This window comes from Rhincodon typus, chromosome 2 (genome assembly GCF_021869965.1).
Source record: "Rhincodon typus isolate 14 chromosome 2, sRhiTyp1.1, whole genome shotgun sequence".
In the NCBI taxonomy this organism is placed as follows: domain Eukaryota; kingdom Metazoa; phylum Chordata; class Chondrichthyes; order Orectolobiformes; family Rhincodontidae; genus Rhincodon; species Rhincodon typus.
Window position 1 is genome coordinate 11,693,754 of NC_063333.1, and position 17,470 is coordinate 11,711,223.

Below are 17,470 nucleotides of genomic sequence, written 5' to 3' on the forward strand. Positions count from 1 at the left end.
TAAATTTGGCTTTTATATTCTTATTACCAAAGTGAATAACCTCACAGTTTCCTGTATGTTGGTCTATCTGCCACTCACTTGTCCACTCACTTAATCTCCTAATGTCCTCCTCACACTCCCAGCTAGCTTTGTAATTGCAATATTCCTAGATACATAATTACTCAGTCTTTCTGTCTAAGTCATCAATATAGATTGTAAATAGTTAAGGCCTCAGCACTAATCCTTGAAGAACTCCACTAGCTACAACCTCTCAATTTGAAAATGGCTGGTTTATTCCTACTCTGCTTCCTGTCCATTAACAAATCCTACATTCATATAATCCCCAACTCCATTAGCCCTAATCTTGCTTATTAACCTTTCAGGTGAGACCATATTGAATGCCTTTTGGAAATCCTAGCATATTGCATGTACTGGTTCCGTTTTATTTATTTTACTGAATACATCCACAAGAGACTCTATTTTGCACTGATTTCCCATTTAGGAAATCATTTTGATTCTGCCTGAACATGCTCTGATTTTCTAAATGCATTGTTTCTTAGTAACAGACACAGCTTGAACTGAGAATCTCACACAATCAACACGCTATGCAAGCTGTAAAGTATAGAATGAGGAACAGCTAGAGGGGCTCCACATGATCTGACCCCCATCAGTAAGATATAGTCCCATTGTGCTCAGGAAAGGAAGTTGAACAGACCTTACATTATTCTGCATGAATATAAAGCAAGTCAATTTATCTGCAATTCTTTTGAGAGAGGGAGAATGGAATTAAGTACTATCGTAATAAAACTGGAAGAACTGTGGATGCTATAAATCAGGAACAAAACCAAAGTTGCTGGAAAAACCCAGCAGGTCTGGCAGGATCTGTGAAGGAAAAAACACAGTTAACATTTCAGATCTGGTGACCCTTCCTCAGAGGTTCTGAGGAAGGGTCACCCGACACAAAACGTTAACTCTGTTTTTTCCTTCACAGATGCTGCCAGACCTGCTGGGCTTTTCCAGCAACTTTAGTTCAGTACAATAGTACTTGTGCACAGAATGGAAACTATTTGCCACACTTCGACTTAAGTCTCTTGTAAGGTACTTTTAGCCAAAAGATTTACCTTTAGTAGCAGCATCTCTTGCAAGCAGTCACTTCCAGTCCATTGTGAGGTTGTAGCAACACCTACAGCTTCAGGACTATCAAGTACAGGCTGAGGACACATTTCTTGGTCTCTTTGGTCCCTCCTGTGGCCTCCCTGAGTGAGAATGTCAAATATTATTGAAGCTGCCCTTGAGTACAGAAGATTGAGTGGCAGTATGATCGAGTTGCTTAAAACATTACAAGAGTTCGATAGAGTAATTGCATGTAAACTATTTCCTTTGGTCAGGGAATCTAGAATAGGGGGGCATAACCTTGAAATTAGAACTAGGCCATTTAGGAGAGAAATCAGGAGACACTTCAAAAAAGTGTTAGTAGAAACCTGGAATTTTTAAAAGTTAATTTGGGGGATGTGAGCTTTGCTGATTGGGTCAGCATTTATTGCTCATCCCTAATTGGCCTTCTTGAACTGCTACAATCCAGTTGTTGTAGGCACACCCACAATGCCATTAAGGAGGGAGTTACAGGGATTTTGACCTAATGGAAACTTTTCTCCCAAATTCTGGGGCAGATGGAGCTTTCAAGACTGAGATCAAAAGCAGGATCACTTGACTCAAAACGTTAACTCTGTTTCTCTCTCCATAGATGCTGCCAAATTTGCTGAGTTTTTCCAGCAATTTCTGCTTTTGGTTCAGTAGATTCTCATTGGGTAAGTGTATCAAGTGATTTAGAAATAGGGAGGATAAATGAATTGAGGTAAAGACAGTCATGAACTGGTTGATTGACAGAGAAACTGATCAAGGAGCTAAATGGTCTGTTTATATTCCTTAATGGCGTCACATCTTGTTCAGTTTTGTGCCTATGAAGTACTGGATTGAGAACATCATATAGGACCATAATGGGAGACTTCAGAGTCAAAACCAAGATCCCATATGTGAAAACACAACTTGTCACACTACCCAATCCCTGGTTCATCTTACGAATGTCACAGCTTATGCTTAGGGAATGAAAGAAAAGAATGGATGTAGTAAGTGAATTTTGCTCAACCTTTTGTTCTTCCTTCATAGGTAATGTGGACACTGCTCAGGCCACACTGCAGCAATATCTCCAACTGGACCCCAGTTATGCTGATGGCCACCTATTCATGGCTCAGATATACCTGGCCCAATGCAATTTCAAAGAATGTTCCCATTCTTTAGAAATGGGCCTCAGCTACAATTTCCAGGTGAGAACTACATTGGTGGTCAATAACCATGTCCAACAATCTTCTGCCATAGTTAGAAAAATGGGATAAGAAAGGAACTTGTACTTTATACAGAATCAATACAACGTGGAAGAAGGCCATTCAGCCCATCAGCCCTTCAGATGAACGATGCACCTCCTGTCATTTTCCATCTTCTTCATGTACCTTCCATGTTCTTACTTTTCAGATAATAATCCCACCTCCTCAACTGAACCTGCCTCCACCGGACTGTCAGGTTGTTCATTCCAATCCAAACGACACTTCCTCAATTACTTCTTTTGCCAATTTCCTGAAATTTGTTCCCTCTTGCTCTCAATCCTTCACCAATGGGAACAGTTTCTCCTAATCCACGCCACCTTGACCCCTTACGATTTTGAATATCTTGACCAAATCTCCTCTCAACCTGCCCTCCTCCATGAGTAATAGTCCCAACTTCTTTCTACACAACTGAAGTTCCAAAGAAGAGTTATGTTGGACTGGACGCAATAACTGCTGTTTCTTTTTCCACAGATGTTGCCATCTTGCTGGGTTTCTCCAGCATTTCTTTTATTTTCAAGGTTATTTGGCTGCCACGGTGGCTCAGTGGTTAGCACTGCTGACTCATAGCACCAGGGACCTGGGTTCAATTCCCACCCTCGGGTGACTGTCAGTGTGGAGTTTGCACATTCTCCCCATGTCTGTGAGAGTTTCCTCTGGGTGCTCCGGTTTCCTCCCACAGTCCAAAGATGTGCAGGTTAGGGTGAATTGGCTATGCTAAATTGCCCTTGGTGTTCAGGGATGTGCAAGCTAGGTGGATTAGCCATGGGAAATGCAGGGTTACAGGGATAAGGTAGGGAATGGTGGGTCTGGGTGAGATACTCTTTGGCGGGTTAGTGTGGATTCAATGGGCCAACTGGCCTGCTTCCACACTGTATGGGTTCAGTAATTCTATGATTCTAAAGTTCCTCTTTTCTGGAGTAATTCTGCTACCTTCAATGACCTGTGCATGTATACACCCAAGTCCCTTTGATCCTGAATCCCCTTTGGATTAGTACCCCCTATTTAATTCAGAACCTCAGGCTAATGTTTTAGGACATGAGTTCAATTTTCACCATGTCAGATGGTTGAATTTGAATTCAATAAAAAATCTGCAATAAAAAGTTAGTGTAATGGCGACAATGTCAATTGTCCTAAAAACCCATCTGGTTTACTAATGTCTTCTAGGGAAGGAAATCTGCTGTCCTTACCCAGTCTGGGCTGCATGTGACTCCAGACTCAAAGCAACATGGCTGATTCTTACCTGCCCCCTGGGCAGCTAGGATGGGCAACAATGCTGCCCTAACCAGCAACACCCACATCCCATGAACGAATATAAAATAAATCTGGCATGTTGACTCAATATGCCTAATGCTGGTGGAGAGGGGTAAGGTGGGGAGGTGAAAATTTAGTTAGACGGTTTAGGTGGGAACACGGGGAAGTTCAAAGGCGATGGGGTTGGTGGGGAGTAGCTTAGGTTAGATGGGCTTCAGATTGGTTTCACAGGTCGGTGCAACATCGAGGGCCGAAGGACCTGTACTGCGCTGTAATGTTCTACGTTCTATGAGTGCTACCAAGAAGCAAATGGGGGGTTTTCCAAAGTTAAAAGACTCCCTGAGACTCTGTGTGAGGAGCAACCGCTATTTCCTCCCATTGCAGAGTAAATGATGTGTGAAAGTTGAAGCTGGAAATGGCTGTGACCACATCCAGACCCAGTGGAGGGTGTTAAGTGTTCCATTCTGTCAGGGAAGGAGCTTGGACGAGACAAGTTGAAATATACCGGGGGCATGCATTTAAGGTGCAAGGGGGGATGTTCAAAGGCGACATGAGGGGCACGTTTTTTACGCAGAGTGGTAGGAGTCTGGAACGCACTGCCGGGGTGGTGGTGGAGGCAGATACAATAGAGGCATTTAAGGGACTTTTAGATGAGCACATGAATAGGCAAGGAAAGGGAGCATATGGACCAAAGGCAGGCTGAAGGGATTAGTTTCATTTGGTGTCATGTCATGTAAGGGCCCATTCCTGTGCTGTACTGTTCTATGTTCAATGCTGTTCTACACGTGGCAACATAGACAGAATGATCTGTTTCTGTTCAGTAAAGTCTGTGTCATTAAATGCATTTTCCTTTCTGTGGTGGGGTCAAGGATTTTCTTCCACTTGGCCCAAGGACTTTTATTTGTATGTTTCCAGTTGAAATGCAATGTTATTCAGCCAGTGTTGAAGATGGTAGAGGTGCGAGTTGCACTTTTGCTCAATCTTGCAGGTCAGAGATCACCCTGCCTACCACGTGATCAAAGCCAGAGCCCTGAAGAAGATGGGCAAGATCACAGAAGCCATAACAACGCTGAAAATGGCAATCAGCCTGCCAGGGGTGAGGCGAAGCCCGACTAGAAAGGGGAACTGGGCACCGGCCAACATCAGCATGAGCGACCGTGCCTCTGTGTATCTGGAACTGGCAGACGCTCAGCACTTAAATGGAGAACAGGTACTGCATTCTCTACAGTGTTCAAACACAATCACAGCAGGAGCTTACATCTATATACCACATTCAGTGTAATTCAACAGTAACAGCCTGCCGCTGACAAATGACTGCAGAAGTTGGCTGGTGCGTGGATATCTTCTATTTTGTAGATGCCCAGCAGCTGTGCTTTTCATCCTGGCCTACAACAATAACTTTCATTTATGTAGCAGTTTTAATGTAGCAAAACTTTCACAAGGCACTTCGCAGGAGCGTTATCAAACTGTTTTGACACCAAGGCCAAAAGGAGATGTAAGAGGCAGGTTTAAGGAGTATCTTAAGGCAAGAAAGAGAGCTAGAGAAGGCAGGTTGACAGGGGAGAGTCAGGGAGATTCCAGAGTTTAGATCCTGGGAGTGGCACCAATGCACCAAGTTTATGTGCTCTATAATCTGTGTCATTCTGAAGTAGCTCAGTGTCTCAGCTCCAGAGCAGATCTGCAGTTGCAACCTCTATTGTTTCCAATGAAGCTTACCCTCTTCATTGGTGTCAGCATTGAGTGGACAAAAAGGATCAGGGCAAGGGGAAAATCTTGTTTCTGGAGGGCCAACAGATGACATCATTTTAAAACAAAGTCAATTTCAGCTTCCAATTGAGAGCTGTGGGGGTAGAGTCCATGTGTACATTTAAGGCTGAGATACATAGATTCTTGATCAGTAGCAAATTCAAGGGTTATGAGGAAAAGAGCTGGAAAGTGGTGTGAGAAATGTGGGATCAGCCAATATCCTATTGAATGGCAGAGTAGCCTCGAGGGGTGAAATGGCCTCCTCCCGTTCCTAATTCTTCTGGTCTTATAGTCAACAACAACTTTATAGGAGCATTTTCAGAGAAAATTTGACACACAGATTTAAAAGTTGCTTTATCCCCAGTGTAAACAATTTCTACAATTTACTTTTCTATGTGTCTCATTGGATTTATTAAAACTTGTTAGCGAATGGGACAAGGACTACATTGGAAGTTGAGGTGATTTCTTTTTAAGCTGAGCTGTATAGCAGACCAGCTATAATCTAATTGAATAGGGTCATAGGGCTGAATGGTCTATTCCTGTTCCTATGGGTGTGACCTGAATGGGAACCTGTAGGCACAATATTGCTGTTCTCATCGTTATTCACGTCAGGGATGAGAAGCACCAGCTTGGTGGTTTGTTACAAATGCAGTGCCTGTTAATTTGCACTAATTACCAGCTGAAGCTTTTCCTTTGCAGCATGAAGCTACCAAAGTGTTGCAAGATGCAATCCATGAATTTGCTGGGACACCGGAAGAAACACGAATCACCATCGCCAATGTTGATTTGGCTCTGAGCCAGGATGACGTAGAAACAGCATTCAGCATGCTCAGGAGCATTATCCCTGAGCAGCCGTATTATATTGAAGCCCAAAAGAAGTTGGCTGAGATCTACCTGCACAAGCAAAAAGACCAAAAGCTCTATATCAGATGCTACAAGTATGCAAGAGATAGCTATAGTTATGTATGATATGGGTCAGGAGGAAAAAAATGTAAATGCTAAATATATAAGATAACACAGAGACCAAAATACTAAAACTGGAGGGTTGCGTAAATGCAGGGAGCAGCCTGGTTGGATTTATGTTGTGTATGGTGACTCTACAGCACTTGCCTTTCTGTGTGTGGTACAGTAGCTGAGTAGTTAGCACTATTGCCTCATAGTGCCAGGGATCCAGGTTTGATTCCAGCCTGTGACTGTGTGGAGTTTGCACTTCCTCCCTGTGTCTATGTGGGTTTCCTCTAGGTGATCCGGTTTCCTCCCACAGTCCAAAGATGTGCAGGCTGCAGGGTTACAGGGATGGGGTGTGTCTGAGTGGGATGCCCTTTGGAGGATTGGTGTGGACTTGATGGGCTGAATGGCCTGTTTCCACAATGTAGGGATTCAACGATTTGTTTCTTCAAAAGTATCTCCTACTTGGAAGCCATCTTGATTAAAAGCTTGGCTGCCTGTCAAGCAGAGAAATCTCTAGTTTAGGGTGCAGCTGAAGGGGCAGGTTAAGTCCTTGTTTCTATGTTCGTAGGTGTAGGAAAAGGTGGGGAAATAGATTCTTCGGAAGAAGTTTGTTTTCCAGTGTAGTACGGGAGGGGCACAGTAAGGGTGGGGTCTTTGGACAGGGCCCAAATGGCAAAGAAGAAGTTAAGCTTCGCGGTGGGGTGTTATGAGATGGTGGGAGTGGATGATAATTTGAGTAACAATTCTCCTCCATTTTTAATTCATTTGATGTGAGTGTTATTGCCTGGGCCAGCATTTATCACTAGAGAAGGTGGTGAGCCGTCTTCTTGAACCATTGCAATACATGTGCTGCAGGTAGACACACAATGTTGTTTGGTCTCATGCAACTAATGGGAAGCTCCATATGTGGACATCAGATGTCTGTGCAAGGGGAAGAAAAATTAATGGGAATGTTGGTTACATCACATGAGTTAGTTCAATGTCGGGTGATGCATTTAGGTTAAAGATTGCCCCAGCCACATTCCAGAGGCTTATGTGTCAAGTCATAGCTGGAGTTCATCACTGTGTGGTATATGTAGATGACGTTGTAGTTGATAGTAACACTTGGAAAAAGCATGAAAGGTAGGTCAAAGATCTGTGTTTTAATAATTACGATTGGCTGATAAATGTAGTGATAAATTTAGCAAACGGTGAATTTTCAAAATCAAGAGTGACTTATTTGGCACATGTGATTAGAACAAGGACAAGTGGTTCCAAGGACAGTGAAAAAGAAGGCTTTAATAGAATTTCCTGTTCCTAAAACTGAACAAAAAAATTATGACATTTTTATGAAAGTGCAGATTTTACCAGAAATTTGTGCATAATTTCATTATGATAGCTATACCTTTACCAAATTTGTTAAAGACACAAGCAAAAGAGGCATGGTCAGCAGAATGCCAACCAGCCTTTGAGAATCTGAAGGTAATCTTCTTAAACAAACCATCCCTGATTTTTAGACTTTTCACAATGGCAGTTGATGCTAGTGATGTGGGGGGTAGATGCTGCCCTGTTATTGGATAATGAGTCAGGAATAGAGAATCCATTGGGATTCCTTGCTAAGAAACTAAACCAGTATCAGAAGGAGCAGTGTACCATAGAAAAAGAGACATTGGGATTGATGTTAACTCTTCAGCACTTCGAAGCCTACATGGAAACAAGGAAATGCTAATTTACACTGATCATAATTCACTAACCTTCATTGAAAAATTAAAAAATTGGAACGCGAATCATTTGGAGATGAAATCTTTCGTTGTAACCATTTAATGTAAAACTTGTTCATATTAATGGAAATGATAATATCATCATGGTTACATTATGCTGAATGCAAAATATTAGAATAGGTTAAAATTTAGGAAATTCTAAGACTGTGTAAGTTGGTATAAAGAGGGGAAGAAGAATGAATGGATGTAAGTCTTGTTTTGTTGTTGTCTTTTACATGTTTATAATGAAAGGCATTTTTGAGATTGTGTTTCATTTTCTTTGAAGACAGAGGTGTCCTCTGCTCCATGTCTTTTTATTTTATGTGTCTTTAAAATCTTTGGACCGCAAGGACAAAGAACTGATTTTAAAAAGAGGGATTTACCACAATGGCTGCACAATTTCACAGCAGAGAATTTGATACCTTTTGTGAACTCTGTTTTTGTGGCTGTGAGTTCCTGTAATGTCCAGACGATCAGGAGCTGAGGAGTAGTATACAAGTGAAGCTTATTGGTTCTCAGCTAACCGAGCAGGTTGGAACTGGAAATAAGGGCCGTTGGGCTGACGAGTTCTAGGTGGAGTTTAATTTAGCTAAATTTGAGGTGTTGCATTTTGGTAAGGCAACCAGGGCAGGATTGATACAGATAATGGTAAGGTCCTGGGGAGTGTTGTTGAACAAAGAGACCTTGGTGTGCAAGTTCATAGTTCATTGAAAGTGGATTCGCAGGTAGACAGGGTAGTGAAGAAAATGTTTGACCTTTATTAGTCAGTGCATTGAGTGCAGGAGTTGGGATGTTGTGTTGTGGCTGTACAGGACATTGGTTAGGCCACTTTTGGAATACTGTGTTCATTTCTGGTCTCCCTATTATAGGAAACGTATTGTTCAACGTGAAAGGGTTCAGAAAATAAATACAAGGACATTGCCGGGGTTGGAAGGTTTGATCCACAGGTAGAGACTGAATAGGCTGGGACTACTTTCCCTGGAGCATCGGAAGCAGCGGGTTGGTGATCTTATAGAGGTTTATAAAATCATGAGGGGCATGGATAGAGTAAATAGTCAAAGTCTTTTCCACACAGCAAGGGAGTCCAAAACTAGGGAGAAATGTTTAAGATGAGAGGGGAATGATTTAAAAGGTATCTAAGGGGCAACTTTTTCTTGCAGAGGATGGTGCATGTATGGAATGAGCTACCAGAGATGGTGGTGGAGACTGGTACCATAACAATATTTAAAAGGCATCTGGATAGGTATATGAATAGGAAGGGTTTAGAAGGATATGGGCCAAATGCTGGCAAATGGGACTAGATTAATTTAGGATATCTGGTCAGTATGGACGAGTTGGACTGAAGCGTCTGTTTCCATGCTATACATCTCTACAACTCAATGACTCTATAACTTATAGAGACACAGACAGAGACAACGAGAGATAAAGACACAAGTTGTTCTCCCCAGCTGAAGCAGCTTGTACGTTGCAGTGAAAAACTCAATATAAACTTGAAGTAAATCAGTTACCTTTGCTGCAGTAGCACTTGTGACCTGTGACTTTTGAATTGATAAATGAGAGACATGCCAATGATTTATACCTATTTATTTGTAGCTTAACTGTAATTACTTGGTCCATGCTTTCCATCAACTTTGCTCTGAAAGTCAGGCAAATCGGGGTATTTTGTGTTCCTTTAAAGACTTTAATATTTGTTATGACTCCAGGAATAGCGGGAATCGTTTTACAATGTGCTACCCCAGTGGGTCATACCAACGTGAATATTTCAGTATGATTTCTGCAGCACACTGTCATATTTTCTGTTTTACAGAGACTTGCATGAACAGTTCCCGAATCCACAGATAAGCCTTCTTCTTGGTGATGCATATATAACTATCCAGGAGGTAAGTCAGAAGAATCATAACATAGGTTTTATCCAACTCGATTGTAAACTTCCCCCCTAATTAAGTGTAATTTTATATCCTTATTTGAATCCCCAGGAATGAGAGACCTGGCATTTCAGACATTTCCTAAGGGGAGGTGGTGGGTGGTAACTGATTCAGATCAGTTGGAACCCAGTATTTGCTTCAGTGGCAAGTAATATTATATGAACATAGAACATAGAACAGTACAGCACAGTACAGGCCCTTCAGCCCACGATGTTGTGCCGACCTATTATCCTATTAAGATCAATCTACCCTGCATACCCTACATTTTACTATCCTCCATGTACCTATCCAAGAGTTGCTTAAAAGTCTCTAAAGTATCTGACTCCACTACCACTGCCGGCAGCGCATTCCACACGCCCACCACACTCTGTGTGAAGAATCTACCTCTAACACCTCTGATGGGCTTCAGATTGGTTTCACAGGTTGGCGCAACATCGAGGGCCGAAGGACCCTGTACTGCGCTGTAATGTTCTATGTTTTATGTTCTATGTTCTATCTCCCCTAAACCTTCCTCCAATAACCTTAAAATTATGCCACCTCGTAATAGTCGTTTCACCCTGGGAAAAAGTCTCTGACTATCCACTCTATCTATGTCTCTCATCATCTTGTAAACCTCTATCAAGCCACCTCTCCTCGTCCTTCGCTCCAATGAAAAAAGCCCTACCTCCCTCAACCTTTCCTCATAAGACCTGCCCTCCAGTCCAGACAGCATCCTAGTAAAGAGATAACAAGGTGTAGAGCTGGATGAACACAGCAGGCCAAGCAGCATCATAGGAGCAGGAAGGCTGATATTTCAGGCCTAGACCTTTCATCAGAAATGGGGGAGGGGAACGGGGTTCTGAAATAAATAGGGAGAGAGAGGGAGGTGGATAGAGGAGAAAATAGATGGAGAGAAAACAGACGGGTCAAAGAGGCGGGGATGGAGCCAGTAAAGGTGAGTGTAGGTGGGGAGGTAGGGAGGAGATAGGTCAGTCCAGGGAGGACGGACAGGTCAAGGGGGCGGGATGAGGTTAGTAGGTAGGAAATGGGGGTGTGGCTTGAGGTGGGAGGAGGGGATAGGTGGGAGGAAGAACAGGCTAGGGATGCGGGGACGAGCTGGACTGGTTTTGGGATGCTGTAGGGGGAGGGGAGATTTTGAAGCTTGTGAAATCCACATTGATACCATTGGGCTGCAGGGTTCCCAAGCGGAATATGAGTTGCTGTTCCTGCAACCTTCGGGTGGCATCGTTGTGGCACTGCAGGAGGCCCAGGATGGACATGTCGTCTGAGGAATGGGAGAGGGAGTTGAAATGGTTTGCGACTGGGAGGTGCAGTTGTTTATTGCGAACCGAGCGTAGGTGTTCTGCAAAGCGATCCCCCAGCCTCCGCTTGGTTTCCCCGATGTAGAGGAGACCACAACGGGTACAGCGGATGCAGTATACCACATTAGCAGATGTGGAGGTGAACATCTGCTTGATGTGGAAAGTCTTCTTGGGGCCTGGGATGGGGATGAGGGAGGAGGTGTGGGGGCAAGTGTAGCACTTCCTGCGGTTGCAGGGAAAAGTGCCGGATGTGGTGGGGCTGGAGGGGAGTGTGGAGCGGACAAGGGAGTCTCGGAGAGAGTGATCCCTCTGGAAAGCAGATAAGGGTGGGGAGGGAAAATGTCTTTGGTGGTGGGGTCAGATTGCAGATGGCGGAAGTGTCGGAGGCTGATGCGTTGGATCCGGAGGTTGGTGGGGTGGTACGTGAGAACGAGGGGGATTCTTTTTTGGTTGTTATTGCGGGGATGAGTTGCGGGAAATGTGGGAGACACGGTGGAGGGCGTTCTCGACCACTGAGGGGAGGAAGTTGCGGTCCTTGAAAAACGAGGACATCTGAGATGTACGGGAGTGGAATGCCTCATCCTGGGAGCAGATGCGGCGGAGGCGAAGGAATTGGGAATAGGGGTTGGCATTTTTGCAGGAAGGTGGGTGGGAGGAGGTGTATTTTAGGTAGCTGTGGGAGTCGGTGGGCTTGAAATGGATATCGGTTTCTAGGTGGTTGCCCGAGATGGAGACAGAGAGGTCCAGGAAGGTGAGAGAGGTGTTAGAGATGGTCCAGGTGAACATAAGGTTGGGGTGGAAGGTGTTGGTGAAGTGGATGAACTGTTCGAGCTCCTCGTGGGAGCACGAGGCGGCGCCGATACAGTCATCTCTCCTCTGCACCCTCTCTCAGGCTTCCACATCCTTCCTATAATGAGGCGACCAGAACTGAACACAATATTCCAAGTGTGGTCTAACCAGGGTGTTATAGAGCTGCAGCATAACCTCTCGGCTCTTAAACTCAATTCCCCTGCCAGTGTGAAAGTAAGTTCAGGTAGACAACTGATGAAAATTTCATGGTCACATTATTAGCTTTATATTGCAGATTTATTAACTGAATTTAAATTCCACAGTTGCCACATTGGGATTTGAACCTGAATTAGATATACGCCACTCAGGCTCTCTAGCCTTCTTCACCATCCAGTAGGATCATGGTTGATCTGATCATTCCACATTCCTATCCAACCTCTAATAACTTTGCAGCAAATAAGTGAGCATCTCTACCAATTTACTCTTAAATTTCTCTCCTCTCAGGAGTACATCACCATCTCCAATCTATCCATGTAACTGTTGTCCCTCATCCATGGATCTATTTTCATTCATCTTTTCTGCACCCTCTCTAAAGACTTCACATCATTCCTAAATTATGGCATCCAATTTTGGACACAATGCTCCATTTATGTCTAAACAAATTTGTTTTTATGTAAACGTTTATCATAATGTTCCTTCTTTGTACCCCATGCCACTGTTTATAAAGCCCAGTGTCCCGCATACATGTTTAACCACTTTCTGTCCTGACACCATCAATTTGTGCATAAAGGTACCTATACACCTGGGTCATGGTTGCTGTTAATAGATCCAAGCAGAGACCATGAAGGGGGCTGTTAGATCTGACTGTCTGACTCTTGTATCTGCACTTGGGTGTTCTTGGAGAGGGAGTACACACGATATGCTCCATCCTCCAGAGACCCAAGTAATGTTCTGGGGATCTGCGTTCAAATCCCACGACAGTGGAATTTGAATTCAATAAATATCTGGAATTAAGAGTCTAATGATGACGATGAATCCATTGCTGATTTTGGAAAAACCCATCTGGTCCATTAATGTTTTTTAGGGAAGGAAACTGCCATCCTTACCTGGTCTGGCCTACATGTGACTCCAGACTCAAGGTGATGTGGCTGACTCATAATTTCTGGGCAATTGAGGATGGGAAATAAATGCTGCCTAGCCAGCGATGCCCTCATCCCATGAATGAATAAAGGTTGAGGTAGTTCACAAGCTGATGGTTCCACAGAATCTGCAGTGCTTTATCTCTGCTCATAATGACATTTTAAGTTCTAAATTTGCTTTGGGCATTTGATTTTTGTTACAGTGCCCCTTTGAGGGATTTTCATCTTTTAGTTTAATTTAATTTGGTTACATTGGTTTAATGTTGGTTTTCAAAAGAGGCTAAGGTGGCCATTAAAAGATCCAGCCAGTGGGCAATGAATGGGTATTATGAGACCTGACCGCCTGCCTCTCTTTCATGGATTCATAGACACTGGGCTGAGGCTTTCTGTGACCACAGGGCTGGAGATCTGAAGAAATCATATTGGACTCAAATCTTTATTCCGTTTCACTCTTCACAGATCCTGCCAGGCCTGCTGAGTTTCTCCATTATTCTCTGTATTTGTTTCACCTGTTTTATTCTTTTTATTTCCCAATATCATTCTTCCATTTGAGCAGATCATTGAGAAGCCCTGTGGTCAATTTTCACATGTGGCCAACCATACGCAATTCTACCTCTCCATCAACTCTATTGCCATCTCCACTGTCAGGTTGATTACTCACTGCTCACTGACCATGTCCCTGTAATATTTTTCACTTAAATTTTGAATCTGGACATAAATTCCTACATGGCTTTTGTCCTATGTCTGCAACCTCCTCTCATTGTACAACCCAGCCTCCCCAATACTCTTGCTGTATCCTTTTCTGCACCTCCCTTTCTTTTGCCTTGCTATTACATTGGTGCCTTCAACAAATAGCTAGGATCTCGCCTTTAGGGCAGGAAATTCTCTCTCTGAGTTTATAACTGTGACCAGCCCTTCCCAAATCAACACCCGCTCAGGGGGATCAATGGGGCAACAGTAGGTGAAGCTTGTGTGCAGTAGTCACTCACTGTAGACTTCCCCATCCATTAGGTAGGTCATGGATGTTGGAAGACTGCTGTTAAGCTTTCCAGCACAGAAGCAGCAGCCGGATTTAAAAAGGGAGGGAGAGAGAAAACTGGGAATTATAGACAAGTCAGCTTGATTTCAGTAATGGGGAGAATGCTAGGGTCCATTGCAGAAGATTTACTATCAGAGCATTTGAAAAATACTGGCAGGATTAGGCAGAGTCAACATGGAAAGTAAAATCATGCTTTACAAATCTACTGGAATACTTTGAGAATGTAACTAGTAGGGAGTTAATGAGGGGGAGTCAGTGGATGATGCTTGTTTGTACTTTCAGAAGACTTTCAACCAAGTTCCACATAAGAGATTAGTTCTGAGGAAGGGTCACCGGACCCGAAACGTTAACTCTGTTTTCTCCTCCACAGATGCTGCCAGACCTGCTGAGTTTTTCCAGCAACTTTGTTTTTGTAAGAGATTAGTTCGTAGAGTTAAAGGGATTGGGGGCAGTGTATGAAATAGATAGAAAAATGGATTGGGGTTCTTTTTCAGGTTGGTGACCTGTGGCCAGTGGGATTCCACAGGGATCAGTGATGATATAGCAGCTGTTTACAACATATATTAGTGACTTGGGAGGAAGGAAGTGAATGTATTATAGCCAAATTTGCAGATCACGCAAAAATAGATGGAAAGGCAGATTGTGAGAGGGATAGAAACAGTTTACCGAGAGATATTGATAGCTTAAATAAATGGGCAAAAGTCTGTCAAATGGAACATAATGTGGGAAAATGCAAAGTTGTTCATTTTGAAAGGGAGAACAAAAAAAAACAGATTATTATTTAAATGGAGAAAAGGTGCAGAAAGCTGCTACATAAAGGGACTGGGTTGGGGGGGGGGTGCGGGGGTAACTTGTGCAGGAAACACAGAAAGCTAGTATTCAGGGGCAGCAGGTAATCAGGAAGGCTAATGGAATGATGGGCCTTACTTCAAGGGATTGGAGTAAAGAATATGGAAGTCTTACTGCAACTGTACAAGGTGCCGGTGAGGCCGCACCTGGAGTATTGTAAGCAGTTTCAGCCGCGTCATTTGAGAAGAGATATAATTTCATTGGAGGCAGTTATGGAGAAGCTTCACAAGGATGATCCCTGGTATGGAAGGATTGTCTTATGAGCAAAGGTCAAATAGATTGGGAGTCTACTCACTGGAGTTCAGAAGAATGAGAGGTGATCTCATTGAAAGGTAAAGGATTCTTAAGGGACTTGATAGATGAGTGCTGAGAGGATGCTTCCCTCAATGGAGAGTCGAAGACCAGAGGGCATAGTCGCAGAATAAAGGTATACCAATTTAATACTGAGATAAGCTGGAATTTCTTCTTTCGGAGGGTTGAGAGTTTTTGGATCTCCTTGCTTCAAGCAAGGGTCAGAGTCCTTGTGTATATGTGAGACTGAGATAGATTGATTCTTGATCAGCAAGGAAATTAAGAGTTCCGGGAAAGGGCAAGAAAGTGGCCGTGAGGATTGTTGGTTCAACCATGATCCTTTTGAATGGTGGAACAGGCTCTAGGGGCCTGTTCTTGTTTCTTATAGTTTTATGGTCTTACAATGATTTGGCAGACAGGAATCAAAGCATGGTAAAATATAAGTCATTTTCCAAATGGCAGGTAGTGACTAGCTAGGTAACACAGGGTTCAATGCTCAGAACCTAACTGTTCATAATGTGTATTAATAATTTAGATGAGGGAAATATCTCCAAATTTGCAGATGACACAAAGCTGGGTGGGAGTGTGAGCTGTGAGGAGAATGCAGAAATGTTCAGTGTGACATAGACAGGCTGAGTGAATGGGCAAATGCAGGGTAGATGCAGTATAATGTGGCTAAATGTCAGGTTATCCACTTTGATAGCAAAAACAGGAAATTGAACAATAATCTGAGTGGCTATGCATTGAGAGAGGGGAATGCACAATGAAACCTGGGTGTCCTTACCCTCCAGCCACTGAAGGTTGGTGCAGCAGGCATTGAAGAAGGCAAATGTTACGTTGACCTTCATAGTGAGGGGATTTGAGCCCAGGAGCAGGGATGTCTTGCTGCAATTACACCTGACCTTGGTGAGACCACACCTGAAATATTGTGTGCAATTTTGGTCTCCTTATCTGAGGAAGGATGGTCTGGTTATAGAGGGAGTGCTGCAAAGGTTTTCCAGACTGATTCTTGGGATTGACATATGAGGAGAGGTTGAATCAGTTAGGACTCTATTCACTAGAGTTCAGAAGTGAGGGGGCAATCTCATAGAAACCAATACAATTCTAACAGGACTAGACAGGGTAGCTGCAGGGAGGATGTTCTTGATGATGGGTGGTCACAATCTAAGGATATGAGGTAAACCATTTGGGACTGAGATGAGGAGAAATCTCTTCATCCTGGGAGTGGTAAGCCTTTGGAATTCACTACTACAGAAATCAATTGAGATCAAAACTCATCACATGAGTTCAAGAAGGATTTGGATCTAGCACTTGGGTCTAAAGGAACCAAAGGATATGAGGGGAAAGGCAGGAAAGGCTACTGAATTGGATGATCAGCCATGATCAAAATGAAAGATGGAGCAGGCTTGAAGGGCAGAATGGCCTATTCCTGCCCCTATTCTGTAAGTTGCTATGGGATGTCATTAGTAGGTGAGGGCAGGTAATGGCAGTAGTGTATGAGGGACATAGAGTGGGTGAAGAATCCTTCTGCAGGGAAGCCTGTGGGTGCTCCAGCTGCTGTTATGTCAGGGAAGGCATCTAAGCCTGTCCAGGTCTCTGACACTTATTTCTGTCACTGGGAAGGGCACCTGCAGGCTGTCCTGCTGCCACTTCTGGGAACTTGGAAAATTCTGGTCCTTCTCTGTCAGGCTTAACTGATCTTGAATTGTGATGACTGATGAGGGAAGTGAATGTATTATAGCTAAATTTGCAGATGTCACAAAAATAGGTGGGAAGGCTGGTGGTGAGGATGACACAAAGTGTCTATGGAGGGATAGAGATAGATTAAGTGAGTGGGCAAAAACATGGCAGATGGAATATAATGTGGTAAAATGTAACATTATTCACATTGGCAGAAAGAATAGAGGAGCTGACTATTATTTAAATGGAGAAAGACTGTAGAAAGCTACAGCACCAAGGGATTTGGGAGTCCTCAAGCATGAATCACAAAAGAGATAGCATCCAAGTTCAGTGGATAATAGGGAAGGCAAATGGAATGTTGGCCTTTATTTCCAAGGGAAGGATTATAAAAGTAGGGAAGGGTTGCTAAA

At 43.4% G+C, this 17,470-nt stretch overlaps 1 protein-coding gene across 1 annotated transcript in view; it reads left to right on the plus strand.

Moving 5' to 3' along the window:
- Positions 1–17,470, plus strand: part of LOC109912771 (tetratricopeptide repeat protein 21B-like) — a 116,033-nt gene that overhangs the window by 47,870 nt on the left and 50,693 nt on the right. Inside the window, exons 14-17 of the mRNA XM_048618359.1 lie at positions 2,146–2,303; positions 4,600–4,821; positions 6,057–6,295; positions 9,855–9,927. Coding sequence (XP_048474316.1) covers positions 2,146–2,303; positions 4,600–4,821; positions 6,057–6,295; positions 9,855–9,927 — 692 coding nt within the window. The remainder of the gene's footprint in view (positions 1–2,145; positions 2,304–4,599; positions 4,822–6,056; positions 6,296–9,854; positions 9,928–17,470) is intronic.